This window comes from Scyliorhinus torazame, chromosome 1 (genome assembly GCF_047496885.1).
Source record: "Scyliorhinus torazame isolate Kashiwa2021f chromosome 1, sScyTor2.1, whole genome shotgun sequence".
Lineage (NCBI taxonomy): Eukaryota > Metazoa > Chordata > Chondrichthyes > Carcharhiniformes > Scyliorhinidae > Scyliorhinus > Scyliorhinus torazame.
This window is the reverse complement of record NC_092707.1, coordinates 405,573,773-405,596,059: the sequence shown is the minus strand read 5'-3', so window position 1 is coordinate 405,596,059 and position 22,287 is coordinate 405,573,773. Positions and strand designations below refer to the sequence as shown.

The 22,287-nt window shown below is 48.2% G+C and overlaps 1 protein-coding gene across 2 annotated transcripts; it reads right to left on the bottom strand.

Annotated features, from left to right (window-relative positions):
• Positions 1–6,241: 6,241 nt before the first annotated feature.
• On the bottom strand, positions 6,242–21,153 carry LOC140428104 (mu-type opioid receptor-like). Of its 2 annotated transcripts, XM_072514177.1 has the most exons (4): positions 20,661–20,755; positions 19,875–19,981; positions 10,374–10,726; positions 6,242–8,307 (listed from the first exon to the last, which is right to left on the bottom strand). In XM_072514177.1, the coding sequence occupies exons 2-4, from the start codon at positions 19,895–19,897 to the stop codon at positions 7,775–7,777; spliced, it is 909 nt and encodes a 302-aa protein (XP_072370278.1). In that variant the 5' UTR covers positions 19,898–19,981; positions 20,661–20,755; the 3' UTR covers positions 6,242–7,774. The 2 variants fall into 2 exon arrangements, with proteins under 2 accessions (XP_072370278.1, XP_072370271.1); XM_072514170.1 differs by lacking the exon at positions 19,875–19,981 and having other exon boundaries at positions 20,661–21,153.
• Positions 21,154–22,287: the final 1,134 nt, after the last annotated feature.

The window sequence follows — 22,287 nt, the reverse complement described above, 5'->3', positions numbered from 1 at the left end:
CATGTCTGTTCTTAGCCTGCTGCAATGTTCCAGGGAAGCGCAACGCAAACTGGAGGAACAACATCTCATCTTCCGGTTAGGCACGCTACAGCCTTCCGGCCTGAACATCGAATTCAACAACCTCAGACGATTAGCTCTACCCCACCTCGACCCATTTGTTTTCATCCCATTTCATTTTAACTGTCTTATACCATTTCTTTCTTGTCTTTCTTCATATATATTTACAGCCCCCCCAATCTTATCCACCTTTCCTTATCCTTTCTCCCCTTTGCTTCCCCCTTTCCCTCCCCCCACATCTACAGTTTACCCTCTGATGTTAGTTTCTCTGCTGTTTGGCCTTTCGCATCTTTTGTTCTCTCTGGGGACTGCCCTCTTTCCCCTTGCTTTCTGTGGCCATTAGCATCCTATTTTCCCGGGTTTCTGTGGCTATGACTCATCTTTCATTCTCACTCCACAGTATAAATATTTCCTACTTTCTCTGTCTTTTAACTTTGACAAAGGGTCATCGGACTCGAAACGTTTGCTCTTTTCTCTCCCGACAGATCTGCTGAGATTTTCCAGCATTTCCTCTTGTGTTAAAATGATCTCTGGTTGCGAAATATTCAAGCACGCTTTGTGTGTGAGCGATCAATCTGTGGAAGAATAGGAAGATGGCGGAAGCAGAGATTGCGGATTAATTCAAATCAATATCTGTCAGGAAATTACATTTTGGGTCACAGGAGCCGAGTGGTTTGAGGTAGGATGTGCAGTGATTGTAGTGCACCTTGGGAGGGGCTGTGGATTTGGAATATTGTTCCCAAAGCTCTCGACCACTGGGTTCTTTCCCTCACCTCATGCCTGGGTCTGTTGTAGACTCAATGATAGAGACTGATTGTAATGTTCAGACAACAAGTCGATTATCTTTGAATCATAAGCGAGGATGAGAGAAAGTAAATTCGGTGGACCTCGGTTTTTCCGTGTGCAGAATGTGGCCAGAGTTTTCTTAAGGCCTCTCCCACTCGTTGGGGTATTCCGGTCCCGTCGATCTGAACAGTGATTTAAGTGGCTTGCTGCATCCGCCAAAGGGAGACACTCCCTGGTGGGGCGGTAATGTCCTGGTCCACGACAATCCTTTAAATCTGTTTTTATTTTTCTTCTTGCAAATTCTTATTTATCTCCATCTGAATTATTCTGGTGTCATTTCCTGCCTGTTCCCTGTGACATTATGCAAAATGTTCAGAATATAAAGGGTTAATGTCATATCATAATCAACCACTAGGTGGAGCTAGATGCAGAACGCCATAAAGCACTGACTCTCAGGCTTCTGGGAGAAGGCTGGAGAGGAGCAGTGAGAGAGTGTTGAGTGCAGTTACAGATCGAGTGTAGAGATGAGTGTTAGGAGAGCGTAGATTGTAGATTACTAGATTATTGTTTACTATGGGAGAAAGTGGTCGATCTTAAATAAGCAGTGTAGATAAAAGTTAGCTTCGTGAATGAACTTAGCTTTAGCTTCTGTGGTCTTTGTGAACATCACAACATCCATCCTGAAAACAGAATCACAAAGAACACTGCCCTCCCCACCAACGCCAATCAAAGGGATAATCTTGTCCAGTCGCAAACTCTTCCCCATACCTTTCCATTCTTCCTCCCAGTGGATATATTTGTGAAGGAGGTGGGCGAGAGAGAGACAGCCATCATTGTGTGGATCACGTTAGTGGGCCCACAGTGATTACGAAATTAAACAGATGACCATAGAACGGCCCTTCACCATTTTGGCAACTTTCACAGAGAAATTCTAACCTGACTGACAGAGCAGGAAGCAGATGGGTTTGGATCAGATTCACCTCAATGGAGATTCAAATTGGGTGGGTTATAAAATGGGTGCAGGAATCCAAATGTCCAGGAGTCTCCAGCAACTAAAGGTTGCCATGGGAAGGCAGCGTATCTGAGGTCAGGCGTGTGGGTGAAGGGGGCGGGGCAATTGGAGGCAGGTGGTTTCATGCAAGGAAATGCCCAGGAACATATCCAATCAGAGACCTTCGCTATCACCCAAACTGTGCCTACCTGTCCCATTGACAATCCATAAACTCAGCTTCTGCCCACATGTGCTGTCAGCCAGCCAAAACCTGACCTCAAGCTGTACCAAGTGAATATGTTATAGAATAATACACTTTATATAATGCAGACTGTCGCCAGTGCACCCCAGAGAGACAGTCTCAATAAATCAGAAAATGCAATTGGAGAATAGAAGCACAGAATGAGACAATTTGGCCTGTTGCCTGTCAGTTTCCTGGGAGTGCAGCTCAGCTGCTCCCACTTTTCTGTCTTTTCCCCATAGCTGAAATATTACTTGAGATAACAATCTAATTCACTTTTAAAAGCCATGATTGAACCTGACTCCACCACACTCTGAGTGCATTCCACATCCTAACCACGCGCTGTGTGAATCTGCCTCCACCACACTCACAGGCAGTACATTCCAGATCCTAACCACTCGCTGTGTGAATCTGCCTCCACCACACTCACAGACAGTACATTCCAGATCCTAACCACTCGCTGTGTGAATCTGCCTCCACCACACTCACAGACAGTACATTCCAGATCCAAACCACTCGCTGTGGGAATCTGCGTCCAACACACTCACAGACAGTACATTCCAGATCCTAACCACTCGCTGTGTGAATCTGCCTTCACCACACTATTAGGCAGTGCATTCCACATCCTAACCTTCTTCTTCTTGGTCAGTTCCTCAGTGTCGAGGATGACTTGCTTCCACTCCGGGGAGGGGGGTTCTGTTGTGGCTGAATAGTCCGATCCTGGACCCGCAGATTCTGTGCTCCCCTTCCACTATTTATGCCTGGCCTCCATGTGCTCCACCCCACTACATTAGAGTGATTGTGCATTCTTAGGCAAGTGATTCCCAGTTGGGGATGCTGTTTATTTAGGGAGGATTTCAGAGTGTCCTCCTAGAGATTTTTGTTGCCCATCTAGTGATTGCATGGCCATTGCGGGGCTCGGAGTAGAACACTTGTATTGGGAGTCTTGTAGTGGGCAGCACAGTCGCACAGAGGTTAGCACTGTTGCTTCACAGCGCCAGGGTACCAGGTTCGATTCCCGGCTTGGGTCACTGTCTGTGTGGAGTCTGCACGTTCTCCCAGTGTCTGCGTGGGTTTCCTCCGGGTGATCCGGATTCCACCCGCAAGACGTGCTATTAGGTCATTTGGACTTTCTGAATTCTCCCTCTGTGGACCAGAAGAGGTTTTTCACAGTAACATCATTGCAGTGTTAATGTTAGCCTACTTGTGACAATAAAGATTACTTTACTTTATGTGGACAGTACATATGCGCCCTGCACTGGCGGCCGAGTGTCCATGCATGCGCGGCTGCCTCCGCGCAACATGGCAGAGCCATACAGCGGGCCGGCGCAGAAGAAGGTAGGCACGCCCCGAATCTACGCGCCCGCCGATCAGTGGGCCCCAATCATGGGCCAGGCTGTTGTGGAGGCCCCACCCAGAGTCTGATCCCCCCAGCTGGACGGCCACCGCGGCAGTGGGTCCGAGCTCTCGCCGGGTGGAACCATGCTAGAACCACGCTGGCGGGAACTCGGCCGGTCGACCGCGGAGAATTGCCGCCGGGGCCGATGCGACCGGCACCTTGCCGATTCTCTGGTCACCGGAGAATCGCGTCCCAGTGTCGTGGGTCGTCTGAGCGGCATCTCCGATTCTCCGAGCCCGCGCGGGCTCGGAGAATCCCGGACCCTGTTCCTCAGGCATCCAAAACTGCACTGGCGCATTGGAGATCCTAACCGCTCGCTGTGTGGACGTGCCTCCACCACACTCACAGACAGTACATTCCAGATCCTAACCACTCACTGTATGAATCTGCCTCCACCACACTCTCAGACAGTACATTCCAGATCCGAACCACTCGTTGTGTGAATCTGCCTCCACCACACTCTCAGACAGAACATTCCAGATCCTAACCACTCGCTGTGTGAATCTGCCTCCACCACACTCTCAGACAGTACATTCCAGATCCGAACCACTCGTTGTGTGAATCTGCCTCCACCACACTCTCAGACAGAACATTCCGGATCCTAACCACTCGCTGTGTGAATCTGTCTCCACCACACTCTCAGACAGAACATTCCAGATCCGAACCACTCGTTGTGTGAATCTGCCTCCACCACACTCACAGACAGAACAGTCCAGATCCTAACCACTCGCTGTGTGAATCTGTCTCCACCACACTCTCAGACAGAACATTCCAGATCCTAACCACTCGCTGTGTGAATCTGCCTCCACCACACTCTCAGACAGTACATTCCAGATCCCAACCACTCGCTGTGTAAATCTGCCTCCACCACACTCTCAGACAGTACAGACCTGAGTTTCCTCACCTGTCACCATGGCCTGGGTAACATCTGCTTCCTTGGAAAGGCAGATGTACATTTGTACTCTGCCATTCAATATGAACATATGAAATAGGAGCAGGAGGCCACTCGGCCCCTCGAAGCTGCTCCGCCATTCAATAAAATCATGACAGATCTAATTTTAAACACAACTCCACATTCCTGCCTACTCGCAGATAACCTTTCGCTCCCTGGTGAATCAAGAATCCGTCTAACTCTGCCGGAAAAATATTCTGCTTCGGTTGCCTTTTGAGGAGGAGAGTTCCAAAGGGAGCAATAATTTTTCCTAATCTCTGATTTAAATGGGCGGCCCCTTATTTTTCAACAGAGACCTGGATTCTGCCACAAGAGGAAACATCCTCTCCACATCCATTCTGTCGATACCCTCAGGATCGTGTCTGTGTCAATCAGGTCACCTCTTACTCTAAACTCCAGGGGATACAAGCAAAGCCTGTCCAACCTTTCCTCATATCGCACTCACACAGGTCTGCGCCTTGTCGACCTTCTCTGAACTGCTTCCAATGCATTCACCTCCTTCTTTCAACATGGCCTCCCATACCGGCCTCCCCGAACAGGGGCCGGAATGTGGCGACTAGGGGCTTTTCACAGTAACTTCATTGAAGCCTACTTGTGACAATAAGCGATTTTCATTTCATTTTTTCATTGGAGGGCAACACTGTACACAATACTCCAGATGTTGTTTCATCAAAGCCCTGTCAAACTGAAGCACAACCTTCCTACTTTTATATTTAGTTAGTTCCCCTTGCAATAAATGATAAAATTCGATTAGCTTTCCTAATTACTTGCTGCACCTTCTCTGATCCATGCACTAGGTCACCCAGGTCCCTCTGCACCTCCGAGCTCAGCAATCTCTCATCATTGAGATAATAAGCTTCTTTTTTATCCTTCCTTCCAAAATGGGACAAAATCACTTCATACTCCATTTGCCAGATCTTTGCCGACTGACCTAACCTGCTTGACTGTGGAGGAAGGAAGGTGGAGGTAACAATTTGGGAAAGATGACCTCATATCAGAATTGGAGCTTTTGAATTGGATTTTTCTTGCTATCTATCGTCGCTCCTGTGTTCACGAGAACCTTGCTTACAAAATACACATTTCTTTCTTTGGCAACTGCCTCCTGCTCCCTCTTATTCTAAACTAATAATAATTCCAGGCGGCACGGTGATGCAGTGGGTTAGCACTGCTGCCTCACGCCGCTGAGGACCCGGGTTCGATCCCGGCTCCGGGTCACTGTCCGTGTGGAGTTTGCACATTCTCCCTGTGTTTGCATGGGTTTCGCCCCCACAACCCAAAGATGTGCAGGCTAGATGGATTGGCCACGCTAAAATTGCGCCTGAATTGGAAAAAAAGAATTGGGTACTCTAAATTTATTTTTAAAAAATATTTCCAGCTCAGAAACCTGAAACACTGCCACCATTTCGCTCAGTGTTTCTAGCACTTCCTATTTCTGATTTCTAGTATTTTAAGTTCTCCATTCGCTCTATTTTCTTAAATACCAGGCCAAAATTAATTTCTTGTGACTTTGTGTTGTCAGATTCCGTTGTAAGGCACGGTTATTGACAGCGTTTTGTATTGGTTTCGAGGACATCAGCCTGGTGACAAGAAGTCTGTCAAACATTGAGAGGAAAGGTGCTAGGTGGGAGCATTGAAACTCAACTGCAAGAGGTATAAAGAGAAAGCAGGAACAAGGCAAACAACAGTGTAAAACAAAAGGCGTTATCTTCGAAAGAGATTGTGAGCAACAATTGGGGAGAAGTAAATTAAAGTTCGGATGTGTTGGGATTGAGTTACAGAAAAAAAGATGAATGAAATTTAATAATGAACAAAACAAACAACATAATATTGTTTAATGCAATATATGCAATATAATAACCTCTATCCTCTCGTGAAATTTCTTTTTTAATTTCCTTAATGTGTTTCTGCAATAATGTCTTGTGCACTGTTTGAATGCAGTCACTGGCCTATTTATTTTACAGGGGTAAGTGCCAGTAATGAAAGTCTCTCAGGAGATGATTTCAACAGTTCTGTGAAGCCCCACTCTGAGTCATGAAGAATTAAGCTCCCCTATCTTTCCAAATGCCCTCTCCCTTCCCAAATGCGTTGAACACTCGCTATGGTTCATTTCCGCTCAGCCTCCCGTGTGATTTATGGGTAAACCGTGACAGCGAATGTTGGAAAACTATTCGACTGCACAGGCAGCAGTGATGGGGAATGAGCATGGTTGAGCCCAATCCCACCTTCAAACGTTTCCCATTGAGAATACACAGCCTCCTGTCCTCTCTTTTCCATCGAAACCTTGGGGCCAACTCTGATGCCTCTGCACTTACCATAGATGGGATCTGTTCACTCCACCCAGACCAGCGATTAGACCTGTTGCAGTCACATATTGGTTACAGAGGTTACATCAGCAGGAAAGCTCCAGTTATACAATTAAACTGGCGGCCTTGCAGCAAATGTTGAGACTAAAGGCATTTCACTATTATCAAATTAACATTGAGGACTTTACCCCTGTTCTGTTATATTCCATTCAGAGTCCAAATACTTAGTTGGCATAGCATGCTGAAAATCCTAGATAAATACTATCCCTGAAGACTTGCATTTTCGTTCCTTAATCCACGGGGTCCACCTGAAAATGGTGAAAGAATTTCCTGTTGAGTAAGAGTCCAAAATATGGGAGCAATCAATTGTGGACTGACGGGACGATTGCACAACAGAGATAGATAAAGGTCATGATTGTTAAAAGCCACGCTTTTCTATTTGTCCAGTCATATAGAAAAGATGAATGTACGTGCTGTGGTGCTGAGCTCAACACAGGGTTGGGAAGATTTCTGGATGTTTCTCCCATGAACTGTACTGAGTCAACCAAGCTCAAGCGAGGAGCTACAATGGGGATTCCATAGTTTACCTCAGACTCTGTAATGGAGGAGGTGAAAAGCCAGGGATATCAGCCAGGGGTCATGTTTCTGATCGATATCCAGTAGGCAGTTGAATAGTTTATCGATACTTGCTGGCATACAAACGTCAGACACTTTGGTGAGGTACAGGGAAGGGATCTACTGGACGTGGATCTACGCCCAGTGTAAATTGCCACCAGCCGAGGAAACAAAAGGGAGACAATTTGGAGGGGTGGTGGGGGAGAATAAATAAGAAGGTTTGGACTTTCAGACTCCCAGCTACAAGCTATTCTTAATAAATTGATGAGTAATGACTGCCAGTCCTGACATTGACCGAATGTTGGGCAGTGGCTCAATTGTCCTGGTGGCTCTCTCGCCCCAGTTAGAGTCCCGTTGTGATTTGTGTGAGTTCAGAGTTGAGGTCCTCCCCCTGGTGCGACTGGGGCTCCAGGGACATCTGCACGCCTAGTCATACCTGGTGATTAGACCTGTCGGCCGTGTTGATGGTGGACGGGTGCTCCCGGGTGTGGTTCCGAACCCGGTTAGAGCCCTGATACTGAATGGTCGAGGAAGTGGGCACGCAGAACTCCCGGAAACATCGCTTGAAGTTCTCGTCCAGGAAGGCGTAGAGGACAGGGTTGAGGCAACTGTTGGTGTAGCCCAGGGCAATGCAGAAATGCCAGGCCACTGCTGCAAAGAGGGTGGATGGGATCTTCACCAGGGCCCTGAGGATGACATAGATGTGGATGGGCGTCCAGCAGACGATGAACACGGCCACGACCACAAGGACCATCCTGGTGATGCGCCGGAGGTTCCTGTCCTTCTCCTTCGAACCGGAGAGCATCCGGACACTCTTCAGACGTAGGATCATCAGGCCATAGCACACCGTGATGATCAAGACTGGCATGACAAAGGCAAAAATGAAGACACAGATTCTCAGGAGGTTGTCCCAGTACCAGGAAGGGTGTGGGAATTTCAACGTGCAGTCTGTTATTCCTAAACCTGGAAGGGTGAACAGGGTAAAATAGTAGATTGTTAGAAATAGTTCAGTAGATAGTTAAATAGCATTAACTTTGCATTAAAAGATTTGCAGACAAACACACTACCCATGAGGGTCAGGAGAATTCCCTCTGCTTCATTGCAAAGCCTTTACATCATAGTATATGAACTGAAAATCCTACTCAGAACCAGACAGAAAACTAGATCATCGCACAGGCCAATTCTGAGGGAAACGTTTTTTTTAAAACTAAGGGGCAATTTAGCGTGGCCAATTCTGGGGGAAACATGTCTGGAAAATGTGTCTCATAAACTCTTAGTCAGTTGATATTAGTCCAGGAGCTCACTGGGGCCTTGTAGCTCCAACCAGAAATGAGCCCTGTCCTCAATTGAAGGAATTCAGCAAATGAGCATCAACTGCATGAGTTGTCAGCCTATTCCAGGGGTTCATTATTCTTTGAAAAGAGACCACCTCCTGACATTGAACTTCAAGCTTTTAAAAATATATACTTTTACAGGGTGTGGCTGTCACTGGCTGGGACAGAATTTGTTACCCATCCCTAACAGCCCTCCATTTCAGAGGGTCAAAAACATTGCTGTGGATCATGTAGGCCAGGCCGGGTAAGGAGGGCAGATTTCCTTCCCTAAAAGGACATCAGTGAACCAGATGGATTTTTCTTGACAATCGACGATGATTTCACGGTCATCACAAGACTTTGTTTTTAAATTTAGGAGTACCCAATTCATTTTTTCCAATTAAGAGGCAATTTAGCGCGGCCAATCCACCTACCCTGCACACCTCTGGATTGTGGAGGCAAAACCCACGCAAACACGGGGAGAACGTGCAAACTCCACACGGACAGTGACCCAGAGCCAGGATCGAACCTGGGACCTCGGTACCGTGAGGCCGCAATGCCAACCCACTGCGCCTCAGTGCTGCCCTATCGCTGGACTTTTAATTCCAGATTTCTTTTATTGAATACAAATTTTACGATCTGCCATGGTGGGATTTGACCCCAGGTCTTGAACTCGGGTCCCCAGATCTTGCATTGGGTCCAGTGACAATACCATGAAGCTACCACCTACTCTATTACCTTCATTTATACAACTTAAAATTGAGACCCCCCACCCTGTCAGCCCCTAACACATATCATTACAACAAACTGTCAACTTGATTACAGAACCTTATAAACCTCAATCAGATTGCCTCTACGTTTACGCCTCTTTAAAGGTCCTCAACAGGAATACCAGCTGCTGATTCAATCTGGGTAATATCAGATCATTTTCCAGAATAAAGCTTTCGCCCAGTCCATTAAATCATGAAATAAAACACTGAGCTCATTCAACCCAACACACATGAACTAATGCCAGATCTGCTTCTGGAGATAGGGGCCAGTGGTGGTGGGAGTGGTTAGGGTGGATGGAGGAGGGTGAGGTGTGATGGTTGGGAGTGAGATTGAAATCAAAAGGGCCCCATGTTGCTGGATCACATGGGGCCATTCCAGTGAACATTTTGAGATTTAATAATAATATTAACAATAATCTTTTATTGTCACAAGGAGGCAATGACGTTACTGTGAAAATCCCCGAGCCGCCACACTCTGGCGCCTGTTCGTGCACACTGAGGGAGAATTCAGAATGTCCAATCCACCTAACAGCGCGTCTTTCGGGACATGTGGGAGGAAACCGGAGCGCCCGGAGGAAACCCACGCAGACTCCGCACAGATAATGACCCAAGCCGGGAATTGAACCTGGAACCCTGGAGCTGTGAGGCAACGGTGCTAACCATTGCGCTACCGTGCCGTCCATTTCTGATCAAACATCAGTGGAGATTTGCTAAAGAGGAAGATTTCATAGAATTTGCAGTGTGGAAGGAGGCCATGCGGCTCTTGGAAAGATCACCCTACTTAAGCCCACGCCTCCACCCGATCCCAGTAACCCAGGAACCCCACCTAACCTTTTTGCATTGCACATTGATCTCAGGCCCTCTTTATCATGCTTTTTGGATAAAAGGGCACGTTCTCACCTCAAGGACAGTGGAAACAATGCTGAACCTACTGCGTGGTACTTACTATTGTCGAACCTGGTCGTTGCCATTATCATCACAGGCAGCCCAATGGCTGAGGACAGCATCCAGATGCAGACATTGACAATCTTGGCATTGCGTGGTGTGCGGAAATCCAAAGCCTTGACCGGGTGGCAAACTGCAATGTAGCGGTCCATGCTCATGGTGGTGAGGGTGAATATGCTGGTGAACATGTTGTAGTAGTCAATGGACATGATCACTTTGCACAGCGGCTTCCCAAAGGGCCAAGTTCCCATCAAGTAGTTGACACTTTGGAAAGGCAGTGTGCTGGTGGCCAAGGCGTCAGCCAGAGCAAGGTTGAATATGTAGATGTTGGTGGCTGTTTTCATTTTGGTGTATCTGAAAAGCGAGCGAGGGGAAACATGGATAGATCAGCATAGAGAGTGACAGGAGAGTCCTTGGACTTTGCTGATGACTGTGAACAGTCAGGATTATACATGTTCATATACTCTTCCTCCTACTCGTCTCTCTCCCTCAATGGCTGAGCACTTTCAGTCATTCACAGCATGGGTTAGATGTAGAATAAAGTTCACCATACACTGTCCCATCAAATATTCTCAGGACAGGTAAAGAGTGGGTTAAATAGTGTAAAGCTCTGTACAGGGCAAAACACAGAGTGAATCTCTCTACACTGTCCCCATCAAACATTCCCAGAACATTACAGCACAGGGTCAGATAGAGAGTAAAACACTCTCTGCACTGTCATCATCAAGCACTCCCAGGACAGGTACAGCACGGGGTTAGATACAGAATAAAGCTCCCTCTACGCTGTCCCCATCAAACACAACCAGGGCAGGTATAGCACGGGGTCAGATACGGAGCAAATCTCTCTCTACACTGTCCCCATCAAACACTCCCAGGACAGGTACAGCACGGGGTTAGATACAGAGTAAAGCTCACTCTACACTGTCCCCATCAAACACTCCCAGGACAGGTACAGCACGGGGTTAGATACAGAATAAAGCTCCCTCTACGCTGTCCCCATCAAACACACCCAGGGCAGGTACAGCACGGGGTCAGATACAGAGCAAATCTCTCTCTACACTGTCCCCATCAAACACTCCCAGGACAGGTACAGCACGGGGTTAGATACAGAGTAAAGCTCACTCTACACTGTCCCCATCAAACACTCCCAGGACAGATACAACACGGGGTTAGATACAGAGTAAAGCTCCCTCTACACTGTCCCCATCAAACACTCCCAGGACAGGTACAGCATGGGGTTAGATACAGAGTAAAGCTCCCTCTACACTGTCCCCATCAAACACTCCCAGGACAGGTTCAGCACGGGGTTAGATACAGAGTAAAGCTCCCTCTGCACTGTCCGCATCAAACACTCCCAGGACAGGTACAGCACGGGGTTAGATACAGAGTAAAGCTCCCTCTGCACTGTCCCCATCAAACACTGCCACGACAGGTACAGCACGGGGGTTAGATACAGAGTAAAGCTCCCTCAACACTGTCCCCATCAAACACTCCCAGAACAGGTACAGCACGGGGTTAGATACAGAATAATGCTCCCTCTACACTGTCCCCATCAAACACTCCCAGAACAGGTACAGCACGGGGTTAGATACAGAATAATGCTCCCTCTACACTGTCCCCATCAAACACTCACAGGACAGGTACAGCACAGGGTTAGATACAGAATAGAGCTCCCTCTATGCTGTCCCCATCAAACACTCCCAGGACAGGTACAGTACGGGGTTAGATACAGAGTGATATCTCTCAACACTGTCCCCATCAAACACTCCCAGGACAGGTACAGCACGGGGTTAGATACAGAATAAAGCTCCCTCTACACTGTCCACATCAAACACTACCAGGACAGGTACAGCACGGGATTAGATACAGAGTGATCTCTGTCAACACTGTCCCCATCAAACACTCCCAGGACAGGTACAGCACGGGGTTAGATACAGAGTGAAGCTCTCTCTACACTGTCCCCATCAAACACGCCCAGGACAGGTACAGCACGGGGTTAGATGCAGAGTAAAGCTCCCCCTACACTGTCCCCATTAAACACTCCCAGGACAGGTACAACACGGGGTTAGATGCAGAGTAAAGCTCACTCTACACTGTCCACATCAAACCCTCCCAGGACAGGTACAGCATGGGGTTAGATACAGAGTAAAGCATCCCCTACACTGTCCCCATCAAACACTCCCAGGACAGGTACAGCACGGGGTTAGATACAGAGTAAAGCTCCATCTACACTGTCCCCATAAAACACTCCCAGGACAGGATCAACATGGGGTTAGATGCAGAGTAAAGCTCACTCTACACTGTCCACATCAAACACTCCCAGGACAGGTACAGCACGGGGTTAAATACAGAATAATGCTCCTTCTACACTGTCCCCATCAAACAGTCCCAGGACAGGTACTGCAGGGGGTTAGATACAGAGTGATCTCTCTCAACACTGTCCCCATCAAACACTCCCAATACAGGTACAGCACGGGGTTAGATACAGAATAAAGCTCCCTCTACACTGTCCCCATCAAACACTCCCAGGACAGGTACAGCACGGGGTTAGATACAGAGTAAAGCTCGCTCTACACTGTCTCCATAAAACACTCCCAGGACAGGATCAACATGGGGATAGATACACAGTAAAGCTCCCTCTACACTGTCCACACCAAACACTCCCAGGACAGGTACAGCACGGGGTTAGATAGAGTAAATCTCCCTCTACACTGTCCCCATCAAACACTCCCAGGACAGGTACAGCACGGGGTTAGATGCAGAGTAAAGCTCACTCTACACTGTCCACATCAAACACTCCCAGGACAGGTACAGCACGGGGTTAGATGCAGAGTAAAGCTCCCCCTACACTGACCCCATCAAACACTCCCAGGACAGGTACAGCACGTGGTTAGATACAGAGTAAAGCTCCCTCTACACTGACCCATCAAACACTCCCAGGACAGGTACAGCACGGGGTTAGATGCAGAGTAAAGCTTCCCCGACACTGTCCCCATCAAACACTCCCAGGACAGGTACAGCACGGGGTTAGATACAGAGTAAAGCTCCATCTACACTGTCCCCATCAAACACTCCCAGGACAGGATCAACATGGGGTTAGATACAGAATAGAGCTCACTCTACGCTGTCCCCATCAAAAACTCCAGGACAGGTTAAGCACGGGGTTATATACAGGATAATGCTCCTTCTACACTGTCCCCATCAAACACTCCTAGGACAGGAACAGCACGGGGTTAGATACAGAATAGAGCTCACTCTACGCTGTCCCCATCAAAAACTCCAGGACAGGTTAAGCACGGGGTTATATACAGACTAAAGCTCACTCTAAACTGTCCACATCAAACAGTCCCAGGACAGGTACTGCAGGGGGTTAGATACAGAGTGATCTCTCTCAACACTGTCCCCATCAAACACTCCCAATACAGGTACAGCACGGGGTTAGATACGGAATAAAGCTCCCTCTACACTGTCCCCATCAAACACTCCCAGGACAGGTACAGCACGGGGTTAGATACAGAGTGATTTCTCTCAACACTGTCCACATCAATCACTCCCAGGACAGGTACAGCACGGAGTTAGATACAGGGTAAAGCTCCCTCTACACTGTCCCCATCAAACATTCCCACGACAGGTACAGCACGGGGTTAGATACAGAGTAAAGCCCCCTCTACACTGTCCCCATCAAACACTCCCAGGACAGGTTAATCACGGGGTTATATACAGACTTAAGGTCCCTCTACACTGTCCCCATCAAACACTCCCAGGACAGGTACAACATGGGGTTAGATGCAGAGTAAAGCTCACGACACTGTCCACATCAAACGCTCCCAGGACAGGTACAGCACGGGGTTATATACAGACTAAAGCTCACTCTAAACTGTCCACATCAAACAGTCCCAGGACAGGTACTGCAGGGGGTTAGATACAGAGTGATCTCTCTCAACACTGTCCCCATCAAACACTCCCAGGACAGGTACAGCACGGGGTTAGATACAGAATAAAGCTCCCTCTACACTGTCCCCATCAAACACTCCCAGGACAGGTACAGCACGGGGTTAGATACAGAGTAAAACTGCCTCTACACTGTCCACACCAAACACTCCCAGGACAGGTACAGCACGGGGTTAGATAGAGTAAATCTCCCTCTACACTGTCCCCATCAAACACTCCCAGGACAGGTACAGCACGGGGTTAGATGCAGAGTAAAGCTCACTCTACACTGTCCACATCAAACACTCCCAGGACAGGTACAGCACGGGGTTAGATGCAGAGTAAAGCTCCACCTACACTGTCCCCATCAAACACTCCCAGGACAAGTACAGGACTGGGTTAGATAGGGTAAAGCTCCCTCTCCACTGTCTCCATAAAACACTCCCAGGACAGGTACAGCATGGGGTTAGATACAGAGTAATGCTCCCTCTACACTGTCCCCATCAAACACTCCCAGGACAGGTACAGCATGGGGTTAGATACAGAGTAATGCTCCCTCTACACTGTCCCCATCAAACACTCCCAGGACAGGTACAGCACGGGGTTAGATACAGAGTAAAGCTCCCTCTACACTGTCCCCGTCAAACACTCCCAGGACAGGTACAGCACGGGGTTAGATACAGAGTGATCTCTCAACACTGTCCCCATCAAACACTCCCAGGACAGGTACAGCATGGGGTTAGATACCGAGTAATGCTCCCTCTACACTGTCCCCATCAAACACTCCCAGGACAGGTACAGCACGGGGTTAGATACAGAATAAAGCTCCCTCTAGACTGTCCCCATCAAACACTCCCAGGACAGGTACAGCACGGGGTTAGATACAGAGTGAAGCCCTCTCTACACTGTCCCCATCAAACACTCCCAGGACAGGTACAGGACGGGGTTAGATACAGGGCAAAGCTCCCTCTACACTGTCCCCATCAAACATTCCCAGGACAGGTACAGCACGTGGTTCGATACAGAGTAAAGCTCCCTCTACACTGACCCATCAAACACTCCCTGGACAGGTCCAGCACGGGGTTAGATACAGAGTAAAGCTCCCTCTGCACTGCCCCCATCAAACACTCCCAGGACAGGTACAGCACGGGGTTAGATACAGAGTAAAGCTCCCTCTACACTGAACAATCAAACACTCTCAGGACAGGTCCAGCATGGGGTTAGATACAGAGTAAAGTTCCCTCTGCACTGCCCCCATCATACACTCCCAGGACAGGTACAGCACAGGGTTAGATACAGAGTAAAGCTCCCTCTACACTGACCCATCAAACACTCCCAGGAGAGGTACAGCACGGGGTAAGATACAGAGTAAAACTCCCTCTACACTGTCCCCATCAAACACGCCCAGGACAGGTACAGCACGGGGTTAGACGCAGAGTAAAGCTCCCCCTACACTGTCCCCATTAAACACTCCCAGGACAGGTACAACACGGGGTTAGATGCAGAGTAAAGCTCACTCTACACTGTCCACATCAAACACTCCCAGGACAGGTACAGCACGGGGTTAGATGCAGAGTAAAGCTCCCCCTACACTGTCCCCATCAAACACTCCCAGGACAGGTACAGCATGGGGTTAGATACAGAGTAAAGCTCCCCCTACACTGTCCCCATCAAACACTCCCAGGACAAGTACAGGATGGGGTTAGATACAGGGTAAAGCTCCCTCTACACTGTCCCCATCACACATTCCCAGGACAGGTACAGCACGTGGTTAGATACAGAGTAAAGCTCCCTCTTCACTGACCCATCAAACACTCCCAGGACAGGTCCAGCACGGGGTTAGATACAGAGTAAAGCTCCCTCTACACTGACCCATCAAACACTCCCAGGACAGGTCCAGCATGGGGTTCGATACAGAGTAAAGCTCCCTCTGCACTGTCCCCATCAAACACTCCCAGGACAGATACAGCACGGGGTTAGATACAGAGTAAAGCTCCCTCTACACTGACCCATCAAACACTCCCAGGACAGGTACAGCACGGGGTTAGATACAGAGTAAAGCTCCCTCTACACTGTCCACATCAAATCTCCCAGGATAGGCTGAGTTAGACACATTTTTATTTGAAAAGTGAGTGAAGGGTTATGGGGGGCAGACAGGATAGTGCAGCCTATGTTTTCTCATGTATGGAGCGATCTGTCTGGACTGCTGAATAATACTTTTCACTGTACATCGGTGCTTGGGAGAATAAATGAAATCAAATCCAAATTGAACCCTGTAACTTGCCCTGTGAGTGCTTGCTGGGACTAAACCAAGTAAAGCTCCCTCGACATTATCTCATCAAACACTGATGTAGCATCACATCAAATGTCATCGGTTACAAGTAAGGTTTCAAAGTTGCAGGAGTGTACCCCCAGGCAGGAAGGTGGTTTAAAGTGTGTCTTCTTCAATGCCAGGAGCATCCGGAATAAGGTGGGTGAACTTGCGGCATGGGTTGGTACCTGGGACTTCGATGTTGTGGCCATTTCGGAGACATGGATAGAGCAGGGACAGGAATGGTTGTTGCAGGTGCCGGGGTTTAGATATTTCAGTTAGCTCAGGGAAGGTGGTAAAAGAGGGGGAAGGGTGGCATTGTTGGTCAAGGACAGTATTACGGTGGCAGAAAGGACATTTGATGAGGACTCGTCTACTGAGCTAGAATGGACTGAGGTTAGAAACAGGAAAGGAGAGGTCACCCTGTTAGGGGTTTTCTACAGGCCTCCAAAAAGTTCCAGAGATTTAGAGGAAAGGATTGCAAAGATGATTCTGGATAGGAGCGAAAGCAACAGGGTAGTTGTTATGGGGGACTTTAACTTTCCAAATATTGACTGGAAACGCGATAGTTCGGGTACTTTAGATGGGTCCGTTTTTGTCCAATGTGTGCAGGAGGGTTTCCAGACACAGTATGTAGATAGGCCAACGAGAGGCAAGGCCATATTGGATTTGGTACTGGGTAATGAACCAGGACAGGTGTTAGATTTGGAGGTATGTGAGCACTTTGGTGATAGTGACCACAATTCGATTACGTTTACTTTAGTGATGGAAAGGGATAGGTATATACCGCAGGGCAAGAGGTATATCTGGGGGAAAGGCAATTATGATGTGATGAGGCAAGACTTAGGATGCATCGGATGGAGAGAAAAACTGCAGGGGATGGGCACAATGGAAATGTGGAGCTTGTTCAAGGAACAGCTACTGCGTGTCCTTGATAAGTATGTACCTGTCAGGCAGGGAGGAAGTGGTCGACCAAGGGAACTGTGGTTTACTAAAGCAGTCGAAACATTTGTCAAGAGGAAGAAGGAGGCTTATGTAAAGGTGAGACATGAAGGTTCAGTTAGGGCGCTCGAGAGTTACAAGTAAGCTAGGAAGGACCTAAAGAGAGAGCTAAGAAGAGCTGGGATGGGACATGAGAAGTCTTTGGCAGGTAGGATCAAGGATAACCCTAAAGCTTTCTATAGATATGTCAGGAATAAACGAATGACTAGGGTAAGAGTAGGGCCAGTCAAGGACAGTAGTGGGAAGTTGTGCTTGGAGTCCGAGGAGATAGGAGAGGTGCTAAATGAATATTTTTCGTCAGTATTCACACAGGAAAAAGACAATGTTGTCGAGGAGAATACTGAGATTCAGGCTACTAGACTAGAAGGGCTTGAGGTTCATAAGGAGGAGGTGAAAAATGAAATGAAATGAAAATCACTTATTGTCACAAGTAGGCTTCAAATGAAGTTACTGTGAAAAGCCCCTAGTCGCCACATTCTGGCACCTGTTTGGGGAGGCTGTTACGGGAATTGAACCGTGCTGCTGGCCTGCCTTGGTCTGGTTTCAAAGCCAGCGATTTAGCCCTGTGCTAAGCAGGTGTTAGCAATTCTGGAAAGTGTGAAAATAGATAAGTCCCCTGGGCTGGATGGAATTTATCCTAGGATTATCTGGTAAGCTAGGGAGGAGATTGCTGAGCCTTTGGCTTTGATCTTTAAGTCATCTTTGTCGACAGGAATAGTGCCAGAAGACTGGAGGATAGCAAATGTTGTCCCCTTGTTCAAGAAGGGGAGTAGAGACAACCCCGGTAACTATAGACCAGTGAGCCTTACTTCTGTTGTGGGCAAAATCTTGGAAAGGTTTATAAGAGATAGGATGTATAATCATCTGGAAAGGAATAATTTGATTAGAAATAATCAACACGGTTTTGTGAAGGGTAGGTCGTGCCTCACAAACCTTATTGAGTTCTTTGAGAAGATAACCAAACAGGTGGATGAGGGTAAAGCAGTTGATGTGGTGTACATGGATTTCAGTAAAGCATTTGATAAGGTTCCACACGGTAGGCTACTGCAGAAAATACGGAGGCATGGGATTCAGGGTGATTTTGCAGTTTGGATCAGAAATTGGCTAGCTGGAAGAAGAGAAAGGGTGGTGGTTGATGGGAAATGTTCAGACTGGAGTCCAGTTACTAGTGGTGTACCACAAGGATCTGTTTTGGGGCCACTGCTGTTTGTCATTTTTATAAATGACCTGGAGGAGGGCATAGAAGGATGGGTGAGTAAAGTTGCAGATGACACTAAAGTCGGTGGAGTTGTGGACAGTGCAGAAGGATGTTACAAGTTACAGAGGGACATAGATAAGCTGCAGCACTGGGCTGAGAGGTGGCAAATGGAGTTTAATGCAGAAAAGCGTGAGGTGATTCATTTTGGAAGGAATAACAGGAAGACAGAGTACTGGGCTAATGGTAAGATTCTTGGCAGTGTGGATGAGCAGAGAGATCTCGGTGTCCATGAACATAGATCCCTGAAAGTTGGCACCCAGGTTGAGAGGGTTGTTAAGAAGGCGTACGGTGTGTTAGCTTTTATTCGTAGAGGGATTGAGTTACGGAGCCATGAGGTCATGTTGCAGCTGTACCAAACTCTGGTGCAGGTGCATTTGGAGTTTTGCGTCTAATTCTGGTCGCCGCATTATAAGAAGGATGTGGAAGCATTGGAAAGGGTGCAGAGGAGATTTACCATAATGTTGCCTGGTATGGAGGGAAGATCTTATGAGGAAAGGCTGAGGGACTTGAGGCTGTTTTCGTTAGAGAGAAGGTTAAGAGGTGACTTAATTGAGGCCTACAAGATGATCAGAGGATTGGACAGGGTGGACAGTGAGAGCCCTCTTCCTCGGATCGTGATGTCTAGCACGAGGGGACATAGCTTTAAATTGAGGGGAGATAGATATAGGACAGATGTCAGAGGTAGGTTCTTTACTCAGAGAGTAGTAAGGGCGTGGAATGCCCTGTCTGCAACAGCAGGGGATGCCACCACTAAGGGCATTCAAATGGTCATTGGATAGACATATGGACGATAAGGGAATAGTGTAGATGGGCTTTAGAGTGGTTTCACAGGTCGGCGCAACATCGAGAGCCGAAGGGCCTGGACTGCGCTGTAATGTTCTATGATAGATTTTCAGTTAAAGAGTCAAGGAATATCTTGAAGAAATAATGGTGTGTGTGTGCTGTGGGTGGCGGGGGGGGGGGGGGGGGGGGGGGCGGTATTGCAAAAGCCCCATTATTACCTGAGAATAGGGAGTGAGAACATCTTTCAAATCTTTCCATAGCTTGAGGCTGTGTTCCCCATCCACCTTCCTTCAGTCCTCAGTGCTGTGGTATGCAGTCTGGCCACCTGAGGTTTGGGAGTGCAATTGGTTGAAAGGAGGAAAGTCTGAGTTTCTATATAAACATGTCACAGTGCAATCATACCACTGGAATGCCACCACTGGATATAGGGGGGGGGGGAGCTATGATTATAGCGTGCTGAAATTACAGAGATAGTTGCCAATGTGGAACCTGTGATTAAATGATATGTAGAATAAGGCAGTATGATTTGAAAAGGAACTCTGCATTCTGTCCGCCCTTACAGTCTGCACTGCCGGATGTGTCGGCCAGATGGCGCTACGCGAGTGTCTAACCCAACCTGCAGCCTGCACAAATGTAATATTAAACACAGATATTAATTCATTAACATGCAACCAATCAAGAAAGATGCAAATATGAACGTTAATTCAGTCCTGTAGCATTGCTTGCAATTTATATTCTGGTTTCTAATCGATGCACCAACATTGAATACACATCCATCGCAAAAGACCCAAGGACAATCATTCTGAAGGTTGTGCACACTGTCTTGTGTGTAAACAAGAACATTGACACCCGCGTTTTCAATGAAGTTGAGAGGCCGGGGCGGGGGGGGAGAAGCTCTTCCACTCAGGCCAATGTGGCTCTGTGCAAGAAAGAGGGCGGAGGAGAGGGACACACACACACAGGCAGACAGGGATGAATTTGATTCAAGTTAAGCTGCCTCTTACCTGACAATCACATACATGACCAGCACGTTGCCCACCAGCCCCAGTACACAGACGATGGAATAGAGGGCAGTGATGATGATGGCGATAACGATGGAAGAGAAGTTCTTGCCCAGAGGATTGCTCTCGGTGCTGTTGCAGGGGTACGAGGTGGAGTTCAGGCAGGTAGGTGACGAGTTGCCGGAGCCCAGGCTGGGAATAGCATTGGGCAAAGTGCTCTGGCACAGTTGCGACCCGTTGGCAGCCACATCAACGCAGGACTGGGCGAGGAGATCCATTGCAATGCTTGTCCCTTTTAAAAAAAATAACACAAAGCGGAGCTTGAAGCAAGAGCACTTCGATTGCAAACTTCCACAGCCAGCCCCCACAGAGGAGAGGCAAGTGCTGCTCGGTGACTGAGCTTTCCTGGGTGAATGAATGTTCTGCAGCAGCAGGAGGGAAGGTCGCCCACCCACCCCTGTCTTGCACACCAGTTGCCCAGTGCTGTCCCGCTGCACTGTGCTCTGTGGCTCCCTGGGCAGCTCCAGCCACTCGGCTGATGGATTGCCTACTGGCTCAGCCTCTCCAGCGCCTCATTCGTCCTTTTATTGGGGAGGGTGACGTCAACAGCCCCCCTCCTCTGGCCTGTGATTGGCCAGTTTGAGCCAGCACCTGTTCCCCAGGCTCCAGGTAAAGGTGGGCAATGGGAGGGAGGGTGGGTGCGACTGCACTGTCCTGGCTACAGAGAGAGACCCCGGGCTGAATCTGAAAAACAAACAGCAATTGAAAAGCGACTGACTGCATTGACTCTAAAAGCAGGACAGGGAGGAAGGCAGTGGCTGGGGAATAGTCCTGCCCACACTCAGAGCCCAGTTGCCAATGTGCATCATTAACTTAGCCCTTTATAAAGTGGACGCCTCAAGGATTGGTTAGGGAGGGGAGTGTAATTCCACTGGTAGAAATTCACAGGGATTTTCAGTTGGAACTCCACCACAGTTGTGTGACTGTGCCTGTCTTCTTATGTTAAACAGGGTCACTCCACCTTTGGCCCAGGCACTCTCCTGTTCAATGACCATTTCGTGACCAGGGTATGTAATAATCTTTATTATTGTCTCAAGTAGGCTTACATTACCAGCCGTACCAGCCTCACCGAACAGGCGCCGGAATGCGGCGACTAGGGGCTTTTCAAGTAACTTCATTTGAAGCCTACTTGGGACAATGAAGTTACTGTGAAAAGCCCCTAGTCGCCACATTCCGGCACCTGTTCGGGTACACAGAGGGAGAATTCAGAATGTCTAATTCACCTGACAAGCACGTCTTTCAGGACTTGTGGGAGGAAACCGGTGCACCCGGAGGAAACCCACGCAGACACGGGGAGAACGTGCAAACTGCATACAGACAGTGACCCAATTTGGGAATCGAACCCGGGACCCTGGCACTGTGAAGCAACAGTGTTAACCACCGTGCTACCGTCCAATGTATGATTGGTGTACCCAGAGAAACCGAATAGGGGACTGTGGGGGACACAACTAGCCACTCAGTACATATATTTTGGGGTGCATAGCCCACATGAGTTTAAAGAAGAATTAATGAAATTTCAGGGACCTCGGGATGTTCCAAAGTGTTTTACAATCAAAGGAGTTATGTTGAT